The sequence below is a fragment of the Pithys albifrons genome, chromosome 8 (genome assembly GCF_047495875.1).
Source record: "Pithys albifrons albifrons isolate INPA30051 chromosome 8, PitAlb_v1, whole genome shotgun sequence".
Taxonomy (NCBI): domain Eukaryota; kingdom Metazoa; phylum Chordata; class Aves; order Passeriformes; family Thamnophilidae; genus Pithys; species Pithys albifrons.
Genome location: NC_092465.1, coordinates 22,161,956 through 22,184,533, shown reverse-complemented (window position 1 = coordinate 22,184,533; position 22,578 = coordinate 22,161,956). Strand labels below are relative to the sequence as shown.

Here is a 22,578-nt window from a genome sequence, read left to right as displayed (position 1 = left end):
CAGCGCTGTCCCGGCAGGGCCCGAGCGGCCCCGGTGCCCGGCCGGGCGGACCGGCTCCCCTGGGGCCGTCGCGCCGACATCTTAGCGCCGGCGGGACGAGACGCGGCGGCAGCGCCGTGTGCCGGCAGGGCGCAGCTCGGCCGTGAGTGACAGCCCCGGCGGGGCATTTCGAACGAGCGCGGCCGCGGCGCTGCGCCCCGGGCACACGAACGGCGGGGGCAGCGGAGCAGCTGGGCGCTGACCCTGCGCCGCCGGCAGCCCCGCGGAGCCAGGGCAGACCTGTCGGGGCGGAGGGGCCCGGCCGGGCCCGGGCGCTCCCGGCGGGTCCCGCTCATTGTTCCCCGCACCAGCGCGGGCAAACAGGAAGCCGCCCCGGCATGGGGCGCCCCCCCCGCCCCCGGCGGGTGACTGGCAGCGCGGCCGGCCAATGGGAGCGGCGGCGCCGGCGCGGCGCAGCCAATGAGAGCGCGCGCGCGCAGGCGTGGGCGGGAGTTCCGGGCTGGCAGGCGGCGGGCGGGCGGCGGTGTCGGCCGGGCCCCCTCTCCCGCGGCAAGCCCCACCTTTCGGCTTTCCCGCACCGTCAATCAAAATAGGAAAAAAAAACCGGAGTAGGCTCGGGCCGCCGCCGCCGCTTCAACCCGCCGTGAGCACAATAAGCATGTCCCCGGCGGCAGCCGCCTAGCCCCAGCCAGCAGGGCCTGTGTGCGAGCCAGCCAGCCTGCCTGCCTGCCTCCCGCCCAGCCAGCCGCTCGCACTCACACCATGACCGGTACGTACGCACCGACCGAACCGCCCCTGGGGCTCCCCGCTCCTGCTCCGGCCCTGCGCGTCCCCGCTCCGGCCCCGGAGCGTCCGTGTGCGAGCGAGGCGAGACCGGCACTGAGAGCAGCAGCAGGAGGAGCAGGGGGAGGAGGGAGAAGAGGGGCAGGGGCAGCAGCACGGGGAGGAGGAGGAGGAGGAGGAGGAGGGCTCCGTGCGGGAGGGCGGGGGGAGCGCTGGGGTTAGGGGGGGGGAGAGGGAGGGAGGAAGGAAGGGAGGGAGGGAGGGAGGGAGAGGGAGGGGGGTGATCGCTCCCGTCAGTGACTCTCCCCTCCCCCTCCCTCTGTGCCCGCAGCTCCCGAGAAGCCCGTGAAACAAGAGGAAATGGCTGCCTTAGACGTGGACAGCAGCAGCCACAGCGAGTATCTCCAGCACGGCAACGGCGCCGCCTCGGCCTCCACCGCGGCAGCCGCCCCCCAGGTGAGCGCAGGCCCGGCCGGGCCCCTTCCCCCCCTCCCCCGGGTGACACGTTGTGTGCGGGTGCGGAGCCGGTGCCGCCGCCGCTTCCTGTGTGCGCGCCTGAGGAGCCCCGGCCGCTGCCCCGCACTAACCGCCTCCCCCCTTCTCTCCCTGAACCCGCCCATTGTGGGTAGGACGCGCAGCCGTCACCGCTCGCTCTGCTGGCGGCCACCTGCAGCAAGATCGGCCCGCCGTCGCCGGAGGAGGATGAGGCCGCCGCCGCCGCCGCTGCCTCTCACTCTGCCGGAGCGGTGAGTGCCCGCCCCGCCGCTCTCGCACGGCCTGCCGGGGGGAGAGACAGCACAGCCAGCCCGCCCGCCCGGGGGGAGGGACGGGACACACGGCACTGCCCGCCCGGGGGGAGGGACGATAGCAGGGCCGACCTGCCAGGAGAGGGGTCCCCGGGCTCCCCTGCCTCTCCAGGAGGAGCCGGGCTCCCGGGAGGAGGAGGGAGCCAAGCTCCCCCCTCCCCCGCCATTGCGAGCGGCGCCTTCATTTACTTTCAAAACCGGGGGAGGCGGGAAGCCTCCCGACCCTGGCACCGGAACGGCTCGCTCGGCACCCGGAGGGGCTGGGAGGCACCTCACGTCCACCTGAGCGCGGCCCCGGTATCCTCGCCGGGCTGCTGGCCGGGAGCCGCGCGGCCGGGCAGGAACACAAAATGAAGGCTGGCTGTAGGGAAGGATGTAGTGAAGTAAAATGGCTGTGTAGAAGCGAACGCGGTGGTAGGAAGCTGCTTCCTGTATCGACACTGTGTTTTCTCGGCAGACTTATCATGCGGTTGCTCGTATTACAAACCGAATTTCTGCCCTTATCTCTTATTCGCTGTCGGCTCTGAAAGGAACCGTGATGACCTTGGCACCTTGTGTGATGAGATGGATCTTGCAGACTGGGAATGTATTCTTGCTGAAGCTAGTTTAACAATTCCCATAGCAAAAGCCTAATGGAAACTCATGTGTTCCTTAATTGGTCTACCTAACTCTTTTTGACATATGCTCGTAAAATTCAAAGAGATTGTGCATTTCTAAATAACTCATACCTGAAAATACTGGTATATTAAAAGAGAGTTCCAAAATACCCTCTAAAATGACAGGCTGAAGTAATTTTTGGCCTTGGAAAATCACACATGCTATCTCTTTATTTTTTATTTACAGAAATATATGTAAAATTAGCCCAAAACCCTTTTATGTTTTCTTTTAAAGCAAGTTTTGTTTTTAAACTTGCCATATAACAGCCTTATATGTTTTCAGGATTCTGTGAATAGGAAGAAAAACTCAAAGCGTGGATGAAGTAGCTGTGACAAGATTTTAACAAATGTGGAAGTATCAGTGATATTGTTAAGTTTCTAAATACTTGCGTGCTAAACTTTAAAGTAGTTTTCATCTCTACATTTCAGCTTGCTTTACATAAAGGGAAGCTGAAGCAAAATAGCTGTCAGAGGTCATACAGGGAGTTGTAGACTAATGACAGAGCTTGAAAATATATTAAGATTGTGACCCCCTCTTAAGCATCCTTTCTGCCAAACCTGTTTATTTGCTCAAGCAGTGTTTTTAAAAGTCTTTCTGCATGTTGTTAAGCACCTGATACCTCTAAGATTTGTTTCATAATACTGGATACATACAGTGCTGAAAAGCATGAACATAGATATTGAAAAATGACTGATGCTTAAATGATAGCTTGCTTTCCTATATCCACCTTAAGGTTGTTCTCACTGTAAAACTGGAATTGTGCATATTGAGGATGGGTTGGTTGCTTAGGATGAGCAGTGCTAGGTCTGGCTCTGACAGGATATTAGAATGCTAATACAGGATAAATGATTCCTGATTGTTCAAAATGGACAAAGCAGTTTTGAAATAGTACTTCCTTATTCCTGTTAAATTAATCTGGTGTTATGTTTGCATATAAGAGACTTTTCAGGGCAAGGCAGAAGCAATTCAAGAGAAGCCAAAATTTTAGTTAAAACTAAATCTGAATATAAGCTCACTCACTACTTTTCATACATGGAGATAGGCCCCTCCTACATATCTTCTGTGAGTTAGGTTATAACATTCTGGTAATTTTTACACTCCTACAACATAACTCTTGAATGATTCAGAATATTTTGGGTGGAAACTAAATATAAATTGGAGGAGATACCTACAGTAGCTGAACTAGACACTGGAGTTAATTAAGATGACCTTAATAAAGAGAGTGAAGGGACTAAAGGCCCTGAAATACATTCCTAGTGAAAAACAGAAGGCCAAAAGGGATTTAGTGCTATGAAGACATTTTTTTCTGGTCCCTTGAGTTTATCTTACCAGGCAGTGGAAGAGGGAGGAAGGAGCTAAAGGGCTGAAATTGTAGGTACCTCTTAATGATAACAAAATCTGTATGCATAGACACAGACATAATTGTCTTCCTGCAGTTTTTGATGCTTGTCCCTTTCCCAGGAGTACAGATGAATTGGTTTGGTGTCTGTGTATGGGCGATGGTGTCCGTGGGGAGGCAGCTCTTTCCTAGTATGTTCTGTACCTGCACCACAGTTCTGGCTGCTGGACATTTCATACAACTCTCGATCCATACAAACAGATAGTAGAACTTAAACTAGTTATTTCCTCTTAGAAGCAATTTAAGAGCCTGCATGTATAGGGCTGGTAGTGCTGTGGTTTGGGGGTTGTTTTGTTACTGTTCTACTGACATTGGCTCGGTAGGAGCTGGCGGGGCTGCAGCCCGTATGTATGCTGGGCTAGCACGCTGCTCTCCTGGCTGAGATGGAATGCTGCAGCTGCTCCCCAAGAGACCAGCAGTATGATTTAAAAGCAACAGCAAAAATCCCATAGGAACGTAAGGGAATATTGCGTGTCTGGGATTTGGGGAAGAGCTGGAGCCAATGGGATCATGTTTGTTGTGATCTGGTTGGCCCTGCTTTAAGGCCACCGGTTGGAATGGATGACCTTCAGAAGTTCTTTCCAACTGAAATTATCCTATGATTCTATATTGGTATCTGAGTCTGGGCCTACTGTTTGAGTGGACGTTGTTGTTTTACCACTGACGGGATTAGTGGGGAAATAAAAAGACTAATGAAAATGGCTACTGCTTGTAATGGAAAGCAAATGAAGAAAAGTGACAAAATTAAACTCAACCCTCTTCTTCTTTCCATCCTGTCAGTGACTTGGCAGGCTGTCTCTAGTCCGCAAGGTTTTCATCTTGGCCCAGGATTCTGGTTAGAACTGTGGTTTTTTTTGGATGAGAGGCCCTAGCAGGCATTAATGCTGGTCTAATCTTTGTGCATTAACGAAGGTTGAAGTCTTTCAGCTTTGATGCCATGATTTATATTGCCTGTGATCAGCAAACACCAGTGTTTTCTGTGTTGCCTGCTGGTTTTTGATTTTGGTGTAGATGGCCATGAGTTTGTAGCTTGCTTACCTCAGAGTCTTTTCCTTGGTTGCCATACTGCTGCAACCATGGTTTGTTCAAGTGCTTGCCATGGAAACTTTGCCTTGAATATTGCTGCCTGCTGGTATGTGTGAAAGCCTTGCTGGGATGGTATGTGCTACTGCCTGACCTAGAATGACGGCTTATGTTTTAGCCTTTCTGGATGTCTTTCCCTCTTTTGGGAATTAAAAGGCGGAGAAGTTTTCGTTTGTGTTTTTGCTTTTTCACTGTGTATTGTTGACTAATAATTCTACTTCAAACTGTCATACTTAGGATTCTTTTTCATTTAGTTATAAATGGTATGGTTTCATTCCAGTTTAAACATTGCAAAGATTTTAGCATTAGGTAAAAATGAGAAGCAAAGCAGAAGGCGGCAGAGCTATGCACAGGGGAGAAAACAAAAGAGCAAACAGATTTAGGTCAAACAAAGCCTTGATGGTCAGCTGTATGGTTGGTGTGATCAGATGATTGTTAAAGAAGCTACAAGGCTGAGATGATAACCAGTTCTTTATGTTCTCTTACTTCATTGTAATGCAAAGCTAAAGACTCACTTGAACTATCATGCTCCCAAGGGCATTCTTCTTGTGCTGGGTGGCACTGGGATAGGCGAGGATACAGTGCAAGACTGATGGGAGGTTGTGTGGGAGGTCTGGAAGGCGGGTGAATTGGGAAAAGCAGCAGGCTGGCTGAGGATTGTTGGCTCCGGCAGCCGCCAGAGATTGGGAGCTGACAGAGATGACTGCCCCAGGATGTAGTTGCATCCAGTGTCGTGCCAGGTATGCTGGTTCTCCAGTCTCAAAAGAAAAAAGGCTGAGGGGAATGATTGATATGATTTCTTTGTGTTGTTGCTTACCAACATGATGTGGAAAACATTTGGACAGCTTAATAATTACCAACATGGGGAAGATGAGTTTTGTTTCTCTGTTGTAGAAAAAGCATTTCTTTCTATGTTTTACAAATAAAGGTTACAGTGTTTTAAGACTGCTTTGGCATATCTTGAGCTTTAGAACTGAGTATTAGTACTTCACAGAACTCAATGACAGTCTGGAATTCCAGTTTTTTTATGCCTTAGAACATTACTGTAATCATTTGAGATGCACCCAGCTTAACCTCAGTTTAGGGGGAAACAGTAATAGTGATGATAGAATAGAGAAATTAGAAGGCATTTTAAATTTCATGTTTTCCACTGCACAAAAATACACACGAATGCCATGTGTCAGAGTTAACCATACTCCTTGGTTCTTTGGCCTGTATGATCATTTTGAGGAAGTTCAAACTTACTCTGACATCCATTCTTTCCTTTGTGGGTGAGAAGATGACTTCCTGATGCAGTGTTTCTGGGTGTGAACAGGTGCACCAGAATGTGTTCAGCCACTATAGAAAAGTCTACCTGGAATTGTCTTGTTTCTCTGTTTTATACTTCTGCAGAACAAAGAACTTCAGGTCAAATGTAGTGACTAACAGTGTCTTTCCCTTGCTGTTGCCCAGAAGCTTGCCTTTTAAAGTGTTCTTGGAATTTTGCATTCCAATTATGTCTCTCTAGTGCTGGATCAGAACCAAGTGTAGAAGTTCTAGAAGAAGGTGCTTTACGGATGTTCTTTAAAGAAATTGCGGTTTATTTTGCTTTATAGATTCTTAGGGAAAGTAATACAATGTATGTTTTAAAACATTTTCATATTTAAAGGCGGCATAAACCAAAAAGTTCTTTTTCTAATTTTAAACGTTAGTAAGAAGAGTAAGATTTCATAGAACAGCAGGGTCTGTGAGAGGAGGTTGCTCAGGACTGTGTCCAGTGGATTTTAAATACCTCCAAGGACAGAGACTGCACAACTTCTCTGAGCAGCCTGTTCTGGTGTTTGATCACCCTTATGGTAACAAAAATAAAAAAATTTTTTCTTACACTATTCTTACACAGTCAAAAGTCTAACTAAAGTAGTGATGACTAATACGCCTCACATAACCCTCTCTGCCAAGCCAGTCTTCTCATCATAGAACATTGTCAGGTTAGTTATTTAAGGGTTATTTTTCCTTCCTAAGTCTAGGCTGGCTACTTCTGATCACTACCTTCTTCCCTACCCACCCCTCACAGGTTATTTGAGGGTTAATTTTTTGAAGGTTTATTTTCAGGGTTATTTGGTCCATTGCCTTCACAAAGATCAAGTTCAAGCTTGCAGATCTCAGGTCCTCTGTCTTGTCCCTCACGATTATGTGATAGAGCCTTCAGCACCAGAGTTGAAAGCGCGAGGAGAACAAACCATGTCACAAATGCTAAATTCTAGTTTGGCATGTACTTATATTGAGATGTCCAGATTAATAAACAAATGAAGTTAAAAATCTAGTTAAAAATTTCTTCTTGTTGCCATGTCTCATTCCATAGTAGTGCAGTTCCCTGTTTCTACTAATGTCAGGAATATTGTGTTGCCTTAATTTGGACAAGTCTGAACTTCAGCTGATTGATAACAAGCTATTAAAGTTCGGACTCCAGTTGTCCATGTCAAGCAAAAAGAGGAAGATGTTCTTTAAATGAGACACTGATGTATTTTATCATATTGGAGTTTCTTTTAAAATAACATTTTAAGCAGCTTCAGATTAATAGTTCTTCCCTGAAACATTCTTTGCTTCTCTAAACATTTGGTTTGGGCAAATGTATTTCTCTGAATGGAGTGGCTTCATTTACAGAGGGCTGAAATGTGCAACAGAATTAATTTGCTTTAACAAGCAGCTTTGTGTCAGTTGAACCACAGTGACTGATGCTGAACACATTTTTAACCTACGGCAAATACAAGATAGAATGTATTAGCTCATACTTTAATGAAAGAGTTGAAGCAAGTGCATTTTATCTTGTATTTGTAATGACCTAAGAATGCACAGATAGTTTACTGTAGCTTGGTAAACACATGGTATTAAACTCATGCATTATAATCCTACCTCTTTCATAAAACAACAATTTGGATGAGACAGTGTCCAATCTTCATTAGGTATGTGATTTTTAAATGTTTAGGAGCTCATGACTCATTATCTGTCCACCTATGCTCATTTTGTTGATGCTTTTGCTCCTGGACTAAAGTGACTTTCCAAAAAGTGCAATAGAAAGCAATCCACAATAGATCAGCAGAGATAAGTGATCAGTAGTTTTTTAGCAATAAAATACTGATGGCCAATGGCATGTGTCCAGTTGGTCACATTTGACATGTAGAAATGCAGTTGTCTACAGCAGATACCAGTTCTTACAGGCATGTTTCTCACTCTTTCCAGTTCTACTTTGTTGAGGGATGTTTTATTTAACCCAAATCCTATAATTTGATAGGTTAGATCACTTTAAAAGGTATTTTATCTTCTGTATGTCTTTCTCTTACCTCCTTTCACATTTAACTTAATGTTGCTTTACTTTAAACACATCGAACAAGACAATTATTAGATTTTTATTTATCACGATCCTTAATTCCTTGGGGTGAGAATTTTGGCTCAGAGACATCTCTTTATTTTACCCACTGGAAATTATACAAGGCCTGTTAAAGGATCAAAAGACAGGCTGAACAGTGGTTGTTGCTTCCACTCTTTGTTGGTACTTGACCTTTCTCCAGGTGGACATACCATTTGATTTTAATTCTTCCCATGTCTTGTGTCAGCTACTCTCTTTGCTCTGTTCCTCTCTCTTTCTCTTGTTTCCTGATGCTGCTTCCAGTGAATTCCCTGTTGCTTCCTGTTCTCTCCTCCTTGGCTGAGTACTGCTGAACTTTCCTCAGATCTTCGTCCCTTCCTCTTGAAACTGAGCCTTTGGATTACAACCATGCAGCCTTCTCTTAAAGCAACAGCTTCCAAATAGCTGCTGCCTGAGTATCAGTTGATAAGGAAAAGCATTGTTGCTTTATCTCTACCCTCTAAAGTATTTTTCACGGATGGCTGAGAGACAGCAAACAAACAGGGGTGTATTTCAGCTGCACTGTAAGCTCAGTAAGTGAGCAGGCTGCAGGTGTTGCTGCTCATGTATCAGTGGCAGAACTTTTGAGCTACTACAGAAATGCTGAATTGCCTGAGGATGCAGACAAAGGTTACTACTCTTTAGGAAAAGAAGTCCAAGAAATGTCCTCCTCGCTCATCAGACTTTGAGAAGGGCTGTAACAGTCTGTCTTGTTATGACGGGTTGATGACCATTTGAGGTTAGAGATCATCCTCAAAGACTTTTTACCATACGGGTCTTTTTCACGCTTTAATGCTGGTAATTTCCATAGCTGCCAGAGAGCTTCTTGAAAGCCTCACCCTCTATTTGCCCCTCCCTCCGTATGATTCTTCTGGTGGTGTCTGATATAGCCAGATCTGAGAGCTACATGTGAATAACAGGCACTTTATGTGCTGCGTGTAGCAGTGGCTTCATGTCCTCAAGTGTGCCTGCCCTGAACTGCTCCATGGACTGACAAATGCATCTACCAGAAGAGTGGCTCTATTGTGCTAGAACCTTTACAGAGCAGGAGTTGGGGGAATATTTCACTAGATCATCAAGAGGTGAGATGTGTGCCTAACATGAAAATGGCAGTATGGGAGTCAGCATATTTGGGAGTAGAACAACACAGGTAATTTCCCTATCATGAAGGAGACAGATTTCCCTTTGAACTATTTCTGTGGAGGACAAACATATGTATTACATAACAGTACACACAGACATGTTATTGCATACTAGATCAGTCCAGTTTTAGCCTAAGCATGCAACATTCGCTTGTGCCTAGTTTTATATCAGACTTGTAATGATTTCCATTACTTTTTATTTCTCTTTTGTTCTAACAGCTACTATCAGCACATTATATTATACATTTATTTTATAATTACACACTTTAAACATAGAACAATAATACTTTTGCTTTTGCTGTTTTCTGACTGATGTTTACCAATGACTTTTATGGGTGTTTTGTTACTCTATAAAACCTTCAGATAATAAATATTTACACGCTTGTGAATCAAGTAGTTATGAACTTTTCCTTAGCAGTATTTTAGCAACTGTTACCTGTGTATAAACAATACTAAACACAAATTTATAAAGCTAATGTGGTAGCAGAGGAAAATGGATTTTTTTGCCTTTTTATATGTAAGATATGTGATACGGAATATTAATTTCTTATAATGAATTTCAAGCTTGAAAGACTAAAGGATTTAAATATGTTCTTTTAATGAAAGGTTGATCAGTATACGAGGAAAAGGAAGTAATGAAATGTGCTTAAAATTATTCCTTTTTGTCTTTCTCTTCCTTGAAACATTAAGGCCATAAAATTAGTTTTGTGCTGATGATGCTGAATGTATTTACTAATAAACTACCTGAAAGATTATAAATTACACTTATGAATCACAGAATATCTTGAATTGGGACCCATAAGGGTCACTGAGTCCAGCTCTCAAGTGGATGGCCTGTATCTTCAAGGGCTAAAGAAGCGAGCATTTTTTTTCTACAACCATTATTTGTACAGTTCTTGGGAGGAATTTAGAACCAAGATAGGTGTTTCCTTGTTGGAAATGAAGATTGACAACCACAGTAAAATGTTTTTTAATAAGCACTCAGAACATGAAGTATTTTTCTTGTACATGTAAACATTGTGGTGGTGTGGGCCCACATAGGATAAGAAAGTGAAACGAGCAAAGTCCCATCCAATGCTGTGGACTAAAATCACTCAGCTGCATACCACAGGATTCATTCATGCTGGCTATGTCTCAGTGCTGTGTTAGAAAAGAATCAGATGAGTGCTATATTTTGCATATCCAGGTTAAGGGAAGTCAGAATGCAGCATCAGAAAGAAGTTGTGATATGCTCTGGTAATTTCCCTACCAGGAGTGATCACAGTATCAACGCAGAATGGCAAACTAGAACTTTTTTCTCTGTGTCCTCTGGACTCTGCCAAAGGGACTAAACTTGTTTCACAGAGCTGAATTGGTTTTAAGACAAGTCAGTTGCTTGTTGCTAAAAACTAAGTTATTCTATTGGTTTACTGCAGTGTGGTAAAACATAAAGAGAAACTTGGTATTCCTTAGATTGATGATTATTTACAATATCAAATAGGTTGACTATGCAAATCTGTGGTAAGCGTTGCACAATGTTAAATGTAATTCTTAATACCCTATTCTGAAAAAGCTTGCTTTGGTAAAGAAAGGTAAGTGCTATTTACCTTTTCTTTACTGAGTAAAAAACAAATGGCATACTAGGTTCTTTAACCATCTAGGGAGTCTGCTCTGAAACACTGGTCTTTTCTGGTTTTCCAACTTAATGAAGATATATTCCCCCCTAGGACTAATCCAACCATGATATCCCTGTAAAAGTTCTTAGTCTAGAAGCCTTTTTCCTTAGTGAAACAGTAACTCCTTCAAGCTTACAGATACTCGGACTTTGTGCTGTGTGTAACTTAGTTGAGGAGGCTGTCTGGTCTTTCCAAGTGTGTGACTATATCACCTCTTAACATTCTCTGTACTGCTGAGAGTCACAACATGTGCACTCATATCATATATGACGCAGAGTCAAAAGGCAGTGGAGCTCCAGGAGATAGAGGCAGCACTGGCTGCATGGTGATTCCTCCACTTCTGTGCCATAAGTACCAGGCTGGGTGAAGAGTGTAGCTGAGTCCCAGGGTAAGGTGGTGATGAGAACTCCAGCAGCCCCTGCCAGCTCCCTTCTTCCCAGAGCCAGGGGTTTGGATTACTGAGCAGCCCCCCCTGCCCCGAATAACCCTGCTGCTGGTCACCTGACACAGCCATGACACAGGAGCTGCGTTTGACACGTTTGTGAGCAACATGCAGCTCGCAATCCACAGATTGGTTACCCTGACTTGGGCATTAGCTCACTTACAGAATCTCTATTTCATAGTTTTAATCCAGTTGCTGATATTCATACAGGCTGTAATGCATGTTTTCCAGTAGCATATCAATATCTAGTGTTGAATTGCATGACTGGTCTAACACATAGTCTGTACGTCACTTGCTTTAATTTTGTCTTTTTTTTTTTTTTTTTTTTATTCAGACAGGGGATTTGGCTTCTGTGCAATTAGCCGGAACTCCAAACAGATGGGAGGTCTTGTCTGCAGCTCCTACCACTATAAAGGATGAAGCTGGTAATATAGTACAGATTCCAGGTGCTGCCACAGTAACTTCAAGTGGGCAGTATGTCCTTCCTATTCAGAGTTTGCAAAATCAACAAATCTTTTCTGTTGCACCAGGATCAGATTCGTCGAATGGTACAGTGTCTAATGTACAATACCAAGTAATACCCCAGATCCAGACAGCGGATGGTCAGCAGGTTCAACTTGGCTTTGCAGCCTCTTCTGATAATAGCAGTATAAATCAAGAAACTGGTCAAATTCAGATCATTCCTGGCTCTAATCAAACCATCATTGCCTCTGGAACGTCTTCAGCTAATATTCAGAATATCTTATCTAGTCAGTCTGGTCAAGTCCAGGTTCAGGGAGTTGCAATTGGTGGTTCATCTTACCCTGGCCAAGCCCAAGTAGTCGCTAATGTCCCTCTTGGACTGCCAGGAAATATTACTTTTGTACCCATCAATAGTGTCGATTTAGATTCTCTGGGACTTGGCAGTGGCTCTCAAACCATGACAGCAGGCATTAATGCAGATGGACACTTGATAAATACTGGACAGGCCATGGATAGTTCAGATACTTCTGAAAGGACTGGTGAGCAAGTGTCTCCTGAAATTACAGAAACGGCCACTGATAATGACTTATTTGTGCCAACATCATCTTCGTCACAGTTGCCCGTTACCATAGACAGTTCGAGTATATTGGAACAAAATGCAAATGACTTGACCACAACCAGTGGTCAAGTTCATAGTTCTGATCTTCAGGGAAATTACATCCAAACATCAGTCTCTGATGACACACAGGCTCAGAATATTCAGGTCTCCACAGCACAGCCAATTGTACAACACATACAGCTACAAGAGTCTCAGCAGTCCACCAGTCAAGCCCAGATTGTACAAGGTATTGCGCAGCAGACAATCCACGGTGTACAAGCAAGTCAAAGTATATCTCAACAGGCTCTTCAAAATCTTCAACTGCAGCTGAATCCTGGAACTTTTTTAATTCAGGCACAAACAGTGACCCCTTCTGGGCAGATAACCTGGCAGACATTTCAAGTGCAAGGAGTTCAGAACTTGCAGAACTTGCAAATTCAGAATGCACCTGGTCAACAAATAACTCTGACCCCTGTGCAGACTCTCACTCTTGGCCAAGTTGCAGCAGGTGGCGCGTTGACATCAACTCCAGTTAGTCTAAGCACTGCTCAATTGCCAAATCTACAGACAGTTACAGTAAACTCTATAGATTCTGCTGGTATCCAGCTGCATCAAGGAGAAAATGCTGGCAGTCCTGCAGGTATTTATTTTACTCTTTTTGCAGAAAATTCTTTCGTATTACTGCATGTTGTTGGTTTAAATGGTGATTATTGGAACATCGGGGTCTTACTGCAAAAGCCTACAAAACACGGTGGGTTAAACAGAGTGATCATAGATTTTATTTGAAACTACTGTTCCATTAGAATGGTAGAACGTAGTCCTACCTCACCTATATAGTATAAGCTTCTGTAACTCCCAACTGGTCCTATTACCCAACAGCACTTTAATACTTATCAGTGCTTAGAAGTCTTATTATGCAGAAGATCTGCATACTGAATTGAAAGGGGGGAAATCTGACTCTTTACCACTCTTCTAAGGGAACTGTATCATAAACATACCCATTCTTTCTAGTCCTGAATAGATGAAGTTTCTGTGGAAAATCCAAATATTTCTGTTGATGCAATTTTTCTCCCGCTAAAAATTTTCAGACCCCTGAAGTGCTGTTACTCATCTACTCTTTTGTTAAATTCATTTCTGGCTGATTTAGTATCAGTGTAACTATGATGCAGGAAACTCAGGTAAGTAGAAGTGAAACAAGTGTGTAAATATCAAAATGGAGTCTGTGCTTCAGAACATGTATGAATTTCCACAACTACTTATTTGCATTATGTTTCAGAATGTACAATCATTAATGACAAATTTCACAGTGAGTTTTATCTCTGTAAGAAGAGAAAAAATACTATTTTCTTAAAATAGGTGTTTCTTAGTGTGAGAAAAAAATAAAAATGCCCATTTACCTTGGTAAATTTGACATAGTGCATTCCAGATTTCAGGGCATAGCTGCCTAAAACCAAACCAAACCAACCAAACAAAAAAAAGATGATTGTAGTTTGGGAGATTTTGCTGTTCCAGAAGCCACTTAATCTCATCATTGCAGGGTTGTGCCCAGACTAATTATGAGGGGCAGAGTGATCAGTAGAGGTAATTTGGGAGGGAAATGTTGCACAAAGTAGCTTGGGAATCTCTGCTTTAGTATAATCATGTGATCCGAGACTCTGGTTCATCAAGATATTGAAGCATAACTATTACAAGTAAGATGTACATGTTTTGTTATGTATGTCTGTTTAACCTTGTGAGAAGAACGCGAGGTTAATTGAAAAATGCTTAGAGGACCTGCTGAATTTTTTTCATTTCAAAAGGCTACTAATAGCTATGTAGTTATTGGTATGTTATATATCAAGAAGCTTGATCTCCCTTTGGAATCAAAAATTTGAATGAAAAATAATATCCTGGGATGTTTTTAGTTTGTTTTGTTTTGGAATTGACTTCTATTTTATGAACTTACCATAAGGGCAAAGTTACTCAGCTAAGCCTGCTCTTCCTTGGCTTGTAGGCAAGAGCATCAAACAGATGGATGCTGCTCACAGCATTTGCTTTGCTGGGTAATCTTGATTCTTACATTTTCTGTTTCCAGTGACTGCAGAGAGTCTTGGTTTGTCTCCATCACACCTTGTAACCTCCGAGGACATAGGATATAGACATCAGTAACAAAAAGCATCTATTGTGCATGTTAATAGAGCTAAACTCAGATGTCAGAATCTGAATCTTAGAAAGAGGGCCTGTGGTTAATACCAAACACAAGAAGGATGAGAACTTGTTTATTTCTGAGATTTGTATTTGATATGTAGCTAATGTTATTGCTTGGGAAGCAATGTAGCAGAAACTTGAGAAGAAAGATAGAAAGGAAGCAAAAAAAAAGATACATGAAAAAGAAGCTGAGCCTGCTCTGTGCCATGTGTATCACTTTGTCTGTTGATGGTTCTTGAGGATATTTCAGTGGTATTCACAGTAAAATGCAAGGGAGTTCTGCAAGCACTTAACAGTATTTTCCTGTGAGGAATTTCATGTGGGAAGGCAGGAGACTAAATGGGATCTATGAAATGTGATTAAATAGGAGGAAGTACTGGATGAATAGCAGAAACTATTGCCTGAAGTGAACAGCTATAAACACCTGATTTTATTAAAGATCAGGTGGAGATTTATAGTGACATTTTTCCTGCTTGTCTAGAAATAGTAAATGGACTGCAAGGTACTAAAACTGCCATCCCCTAACTTCAGGGAGAATGTAATTGGTGCCTCCTTTATGTTAGAAGAAACTCACTTTTCCCAAGTAACGATCAGTGTGACTCTGCTTCTAACTGCACAGAATCAGACTGAATTATTTTGATTGACCTTCAGTGTCTTCTCTGTATGCAGCTGGTATTTTGTCTATATCAAAGTTGTCTTGGACAATCTTTTTCAGTGTTGTTCTTTCCCTTCTTACTCATAACCCCTCACAATGTGGTGTGCACCCTTTCTTCAGTTTGAAGAATAAATATTCAATTACAAGCAGGTAATGAAATGATAAAATTTTTTTAAGTGAAAAGTATATTGTTCTTCTGCAAATAAAGAGAATGGCTAAATTTTAACTGAAAGAAGAATTTATGAGGAAGTGACAGCAGAATGAGAGAAGTTAAAGGGTGTGAAGCTACTTGATTATTTTTTCCTGCAAACTACCAACAAGCTTTGAAGCAAGATAGAAGAGTTTCCCTGTATTTTCTCCCTCCAAGCTGGGTAATGCACTTCCTTTTGTAACAAGTAGAGTCAGGCTGTAATTTCTGTCCCTTTTAAGGAAATTTTTCTGCCTAAGGCAGAAATAAAAAGAATATATTCCTAGTCTGGGGTTTTAGTCCTCGGACGTGAGGTCCAGATAATGTATTTTGCTCTATTAGCAGTGTAGGTGTGAAAACACTTAGGTTTTGGATTTTGGTGGTTGGAGCCCATTGTATGAGAGTGTTCTTCCAAGGCTCACTTCCCAGGTAAGCAGCAGAGGATATCTTTACTCTGCTCCTGAGAGATAAAAAATGTCTGTACCTGGGTCCTACATTTTATTTGCATAATGGAAAGCCATCAGAACCCTAATGCAAAGCTAATAAATAGCTCTGTCCAGAATGTACAGTTTCTTTTGAAAAATGTCCAGTAATTATGTTTCTACCAAAATACCCACTTTACCAAGCATACATATGCAGCAACTTCCATTGCACTGATTTTCTTCTGAAAAGTCATGGTTGAGATTTATTTTTAATCTTAGTATGTTTATTAGAGCTCATATTCCTCATTGTGTTTAGTGTTGTCTTGTGGTGGCAAAGGGAAGGGCATTGGTTAGTCATGCCTGAAACTGTCTTAAGCATTGCTTTTCAAACAAAAAGATGTATTAAATAGTATCTGCATGTTCAGCACTGGCAGAGAGGTATCTTTCTCACCAGTGTTTTGGCTTCAGTCTTTTGGTCTTGAGAGGAAATTAAACATGAGAAAGCTCTCTAGCAGTCTACTCCTTTTGTTGGCAGTTTGTAATAAAATGCTGCATTGTGTGTAACAAAAAGAGCTGTTACACACACAGTTCACATTACTCTTTAGTGATTTACCTGTTCAAGAAAGGTGGGTTTTTTAATTAGCATGTTTATATGGATTTTTTTTCTTCAAACATTTCATATAAAGTAGTGTTTAATTTTGAAAAATGTTGGGTGCTGAAATGTATCAGCTCACCCCCCCTTCCTCCCCTGCCATTGCCCAGACAAAGGAAACTTTATGGTGTAATCAAAATCTAATCGTAATAATATCTCAGCTAATTTTTAATGTACTGGATCATGGTTTTGGATTGATTATTTCCTGGGGAGGGGGGAGAGAAAAGTTAATTTTACCAGCTTTTATATAGGTTGCTTAACGTTTTATAGGATGCTGGATACACTTTTTGGATACTTCTTTTGACTATTCCAGTATCATCTGAAGAAACCAGCAAGTGACCTGAAAGAGTAGCATTGGCTTGAGAAGGGACTTTGCTGCTTATCAACTCAGACAGGCTCTGCTGGAAGATTCATTTATTTAAATAGAAAAAAACCCCTGCAAACAGTTTTCCAGATTGGTCTACAGCTGGAATCAAGTCAAAGGGATTGTGTTCAAGAGTTGAGTCAAGGTGTCACTGCAGAACTGGGGTTGTTATTTCTACATCTTCCCTCCCAGCCCCTCCTGTGCAGGAGTGTGCACAGCTCCGGGTCGGACCCGTGTGCGCTGCTGTTGAACGGACAGTCTGGGCTGTTGATCAACTTCCACCCATTGATAGTGAGTGGGAGTGGTTGGCTGTTTGTGGTGGAGGCTTCATTCCATTCCTGCCAGACCCTGATGTCTTATGCTGGAGTAATTTAGCTACTCTAAATTTGGCCCAAAAATTTTCAAGATAAATAGTTGCCCAGATGACAATTTATCTTTCATCTGCTGGTATCGTGTTTTGTAAGAGAATCTAAACCCCCAAACCAGCAAAATTAACAATGGAGTACTCACAGTTTCACTTGCAGGGATGGCTGTTTCCATGTTTTAATACTTCTGATGAAATAGTGCAGAATACTACTTAAAGCATCTAGAACTTTTAAAGAAGTTTTGGCTGGTTTTCAGTATTACACAACTTAGTCTTTTCTCTTTCTTATTATTTTTCCATTTTTTACCTTAATAATTTTAATTTCAGGTTTTCCTTCTAAGGCATTCTTTATACTAAGCTTTTGAGACAAGGGAATGATAGTATTATGAAACTGAATCTTGATTTTAAAGTCTTGTGAAATGCATGAAGTAAACTGAAACAATGATGTTGAGTAAATATTTTCATCTGACATCATCTGTTGAGGGCTATCCAATTTTCATTTGAGGCATTTAGTTTGCATGTTGTAGAATCAAAGCAGTTAAAAACAAATCTCCCACTGTTTTTATTTTTTATATGAAAATTAAAATTGGAAACTGATGAATTTAAGTTAGTGCAGGAATTAGAGCTATTTATGTACTAGTCTTGTGTAAATAGTTTGCTTAACTCATGCTTAAATTACATTCCTTATTTTAGCAACATTTTCAAAGGAAATTAATTAATTGTGGAAGAATTAGATGATCATGCTTTATGTGTTTCACAGTCTTGCTTATAACAGCATATAGTAAATTATGTCACTTCAAGTGTAAGAAAGTTTGCAGAACTACAGTTCATCTGGTTAATTTTTAATGCCGTATCTACTGCCATGGAGTAGAATTACATTTTTTCTTTAAATTCTTGAAAAGATTGAGTTGTTGCATTCTTCTTCTGTGTCTGTGCTTTGTGTGCTTTTCTGCTCTGTGTTCCAGAACAGCTTTCTTACAGCCCGTGGTGGTGAGGTGGGACTTTGTTGCATATCTGTTACTGCTGAGTAAAATACCTGTCATGTAATGCTGAGGGCCGGGGGATGCAACTTAAATTCTCCAGGTTAAGGAGGTTCGCCCGAGTTACTGTAGTCTCAGAAATGCTCAGGATGTTCATAAAAGAATATATTACACAGCTTCAGGTGCTCATTCCTTTTTCATTTCTTCAAATACCCTTTTTATAAATACTTCTGAAGCAAAAGGAAAACTCTCCTACACCTGTGGGGGTGTATGGCAAGTATCCATGAAGTGACAGAGGTAAGGGATTTTATTTCCAGTACTGCTTCAACTTAAAAAAGGCTTGAAACTCATCCTCTGTCTTTTTGCCGTCTCAGCACTTTAGGTCCATTGTCTCAGGTTCTGTGCAGTTCTCTTGCCTTTTGAACCTCCTGGCAGGATCACATACTTTGGTTCTGATCTCTCAGATCCAAACCAAACTTGTCAGTGCATTTGGCTCATAAAAAATATCCGAAGTTTCTTCCAAGAACAACGGCAGTCCTTTCATAGTGAGAGGAATGCTCACCAGGATCCGAGTTGTGATTGCCCTCCTGAAGATCAGGCTGGGTCGTAGGTGGTTGTCTTTTACTGCTTGGAGATGTTTTTTATTCTAAAGGTAGTAATTTTTAAGGATAAAAGGAGATAAAAATACATATTGTCAGTGTCATGTCCTCATAATTTATCATACAGAAATGGGAGTTCTCAGTCTGCATCTGAACTTCATGCCAGTCTTTAATTCATGTATTCCACGTATGTTTTGTGCTTCATTTAATCAAAATGTTTTCCTGTATCCTAATAAGTTGCTTGCTCTGCAGTATATTATATCAACAACGGTGTCATCATTGATTTAAAAAAAATTACTTTTTCAGATAATCCCATTTTGAGTGGCATTAATTGTTTTGTTACTTCTTTGAGCCTTTGTTTACTCTCCTTCAGTATTATCACAGTACTGGCTTTTTTCTAACCCACTGGAGCATTCACATGGTCAAAAGCTTAGAGCATTAAAACCTCAGAGAGCTCTTCAGCTTTCTCTTAAAGGCGTTGAATGAAAATTATCCTAATCTGTTGACTTATTAAGTGTTTACTTCAGTAGCTGTTTTTGCATCTTCCTGACTTACTGTCAGTGGGAAGCTTTTCATTCTCATTGTTTGACTTTTACCTTAGTACACTGAAGAGAAACACTGAACAGTCCTGTCTTCCTGAATTACTGCAGACAGTTGTTGTGTGGCCCTAGGAGCAGTCTGATACTCATCTGTGTTGAAGTACTTAATTCTCCTGCCCTGTCCTCTTGCTTTCCTTACATCATTTTGCTGGTACTGCTGGAATATTCAGTACTGTGCGGTCCTGATCTTAGACTTGAGCGCAACAGTTGTTTTTCCTCAAAAAACTAAAATCTGATTTAGAGCTATTGAATCTAGATGACAGTCTTTCTTCTCAGTTGAGGTTCACCATATTTCAAGATAATATTCTGCAATGTATCTTATGGGCCTTGTGTAATAAAAATGGCTAAATTCACACTTAGATTTTGGGGGGCAAATCAGAGTAAAAATCATTAACTGTGTTGAGTTTCCCATCTGAAAGACTTTCACAGCCAGTCAAATAGTAGAGTGTTTAATTTAGATAGTTTAGTTTAGTTTAGTTTAGTTTAGTTTAGTTTAGTTTAGTTTAGAAAGTTTAGCTTAGATGGGAACGAACAAGGGCAGCATCAAGAAACTGGAACATCTTTATTAAAGCTTCCTCACATCTAGAGATTTAAGGCAAGATGAGTCAAGATACTGAGAGAATGTGGATTGCAGTGTAGAGAAAACAAAACAAAATTAACAAGGGAAGGCGCAAAGGAAATGGGAATTCACATCTGTTTTCTTGGGGGAGTTAGGAAGCCTCTGTTCTATAAAATAAATGAATAGACATTGATTAAAAAGATGTTGAAATGGCAGACAGTCAGTTTGTGATGCCGTGAGGAAATTGGTGTGAAGGTGCTGCTGCAAATCTGTTAAGTTGAAAGACCATATTTCTGCTTTTCCAGACAGGAACTTGTAAAGCTTAGTTGAGTAAAAAGGCTACCTCTGGACCAATATTGTACACCAAGATACCAATTTTCGTGTTTTAGAGAAAAGCAAAACCTAAATCAAATCTAGCACACTAAATAAGAAGGACTTGAACAGAATATATGGGTTTCAGAATATTTTCACAGTTTAAAAAGAGTACTTTTTGTCTAAATTTCACCTTCACACTTAATCTAAGTCTTGAACTTAATTAAGAAAAAAGGGTGTATAGAAATTGGAAAACATGGGGAAAAAAACTAGTAAAGAAAATGTAACCTTCATTTGACCTGTGTCTAATTAGTAGAAGACAAAAAGTTGCTGCAAATTTACCAGTGTTTGCATCAGCTTGTCATGACTGTAGGAGGGATTATGTAAATTCTTTTAGGCCTGATTTTTTGCAGATTATGGGTAAAACCTCTCAGTTGAGGCTGAATTAGGATGGATCACATCTAGAACACCAAGGGAGAAATGCAGTCTTTGATATCTACATGAATTTGCATAATCTCAAATTCCATTACATTGGAGAAGACTTAATCTTTTGCACATCTCTGTGGTTTGCCCTTTCAACACCTTCATGAGTGGCACCCCCTCTTCCCTCCAAAAAGTAGTCATAGAGTTTTACCTTATTTCTTGCAATAATGGAAAACCTCCATGGAGGGCAAAAGACTCATTGGTTCCAAGTACCTCCTTTGAGGCCGTCACATTCACTACGGGTTTTGATGCAATCCCTGCTCTGCTATACTACGTCTTGGAGAGGCTAAATAAACACACTGTCTACTGATACTTCTTTTAATTTTGCTTTATTTAAAGTATTATCTACATAATTAAGTATTAAAAAGTCCTGTCTGTAAATTGCCAGTTTACGTTGTACTCTTCTGTGTCCCTGGAGTAGAAGATAGTCCTTCTGAGGATTCACTAATGCAATAGCAAGACTTTCTGTTTTACCAAGATAACCAGGAAATGCAGCACAAAATTACCAACACAGTACTATGCCTTCGTTTCAGTTTTACATTTTTAAAAATAATACTATAACCTCTTGTATGTAATTGTATTTTGTCCAGTATCCTCAACTGTTAGGGGTGTTTTGTCTGTCCCTCCCTTTTTTTTTGTCCAGTTAAGTTCCTTAATTATGCCTCTACCATCATGAAACTTACAAGTCTTTGTGCTGCTGCAATAATGGTGGTGATTGGGAGGGACTGGGAATAGAGAGATACTGATGAAAAAGTGCAAGGAGCTTGGTGAAAGTTTGTGAAGTGAAACAAACATTGGATAGAAGGTATGAAGTCATGGCTGCTGGCATGCAGTAATACACTTTCTGGACATGCTTCTGTTTTTAGGGATATCTTTGTTATTGGAATGTGACTTTGGGAGGTCAATATAATAGGAGAAATCATGTCTTGTATGGAATGTTTAACTTCAGTAGTGGAGTTGGGTCCTGGGAGCACAGATCCATGCCCTAATTTGATCCATTCATCTTTGCCATGATATATTTTTTGAAGTATATATATATATGTATATAGTCTTAACTGGATTCATCTACTGACTTTGTAAACACATTGTGTGCCACCAATGTCTAATGTTAGTGAGATCATACTGATATTATTGTCTTAGTACAGGGTGTAACTTTATTAACAGTACTTTAATTCTTATTTTAAATAAAAACAGTATTATACAGTGTATGTTTTGTGGAATGTTTGCCTGGTAAAAGAATTTTGACTATGGTGTGTAACATGTCCAGTCTTAAAAAACTGCTTGTAGACTTGGGTTGGCCTGTGCTGGCAGCCTTGACACTTTGCTATGTTTAAATTCCTATTACCTGCCCTTTTGTGCAAGAGTGAATCAGGCTTTTGCTTTTTTCTAAAGTTGCTCTAAGTGAATGTATTAAGTACCCAACTTGAAGGATAATTCTATACACTTTTTAATGTTGTTTAGTGTTTTAATATTTGCTTATGTAAAATTAATTATATATATACAAATTATTATAGGTAATAAAATTATTTAATAGGTGAGTCTCAGAAAATGGCTTAATTTCGTATGAAATATAGTTTGGTGGCTCGTGCAGAAGACCAGAATTCACCACAGGTTTTCTAGGTCTTCAGGTGAAAGATTTTTATTATGTTGCTGTCTGAAATTGTGAACTTGTTCTGTAACAGTGAAGGTCAGTGTGCAGATGGCTCTGGCCAAGCTCACCACAGCAGCACCACGTGTGTAAAGGAGTCAGCGTGAGTGAGTGTGCCAGCTGCTGGATCCCCACAGCTCAGAGCTTGCCATGTT

The 22,578-nt window shown here is 41.6% G+C and overlaps 1 protein-coding gene across 3 annotated transcripts in view; it reads left to right on the top strand.

Moving 5' to 3' along the window:
• Positions 1–505: 505 nt before the first annotated feature.
• SP3 (Sp3 transcription factor) overlaps positions 506–22,578 on the top strand; it is a 35,414-nt gene continuing 13,341 nt past the window's right edge. The window contains exons 1-5 of one of the 3 annotated variants that reach the window (XM_071562824.1): positions 506–769; positions 1,115–1,239; positions 1,413–1,529; positions 11,687–11,777; positions 11,883–13,052. In XM_071562824.1, coding sequence (XP_071418925.1) covers positions 763–769; positions 1,115–1,239; positions 1,413–1,529; positions 11,687–11,777; positions 11,883–13,052 — 1,510 coding nt within the window. In that variant the 5' untranslated portion in view covers positions 506–762. Of the gene's footprint in view, positions 770–809; positions 855–1,114; positions 1,240–1,412; positions 1,530–11,686; positions 13,053–22,578 lie in introns of those variants that run through there. The other 2 variants (XM_071562822.1, XM_071562823.1) reach the window with 2 other exon arrangements.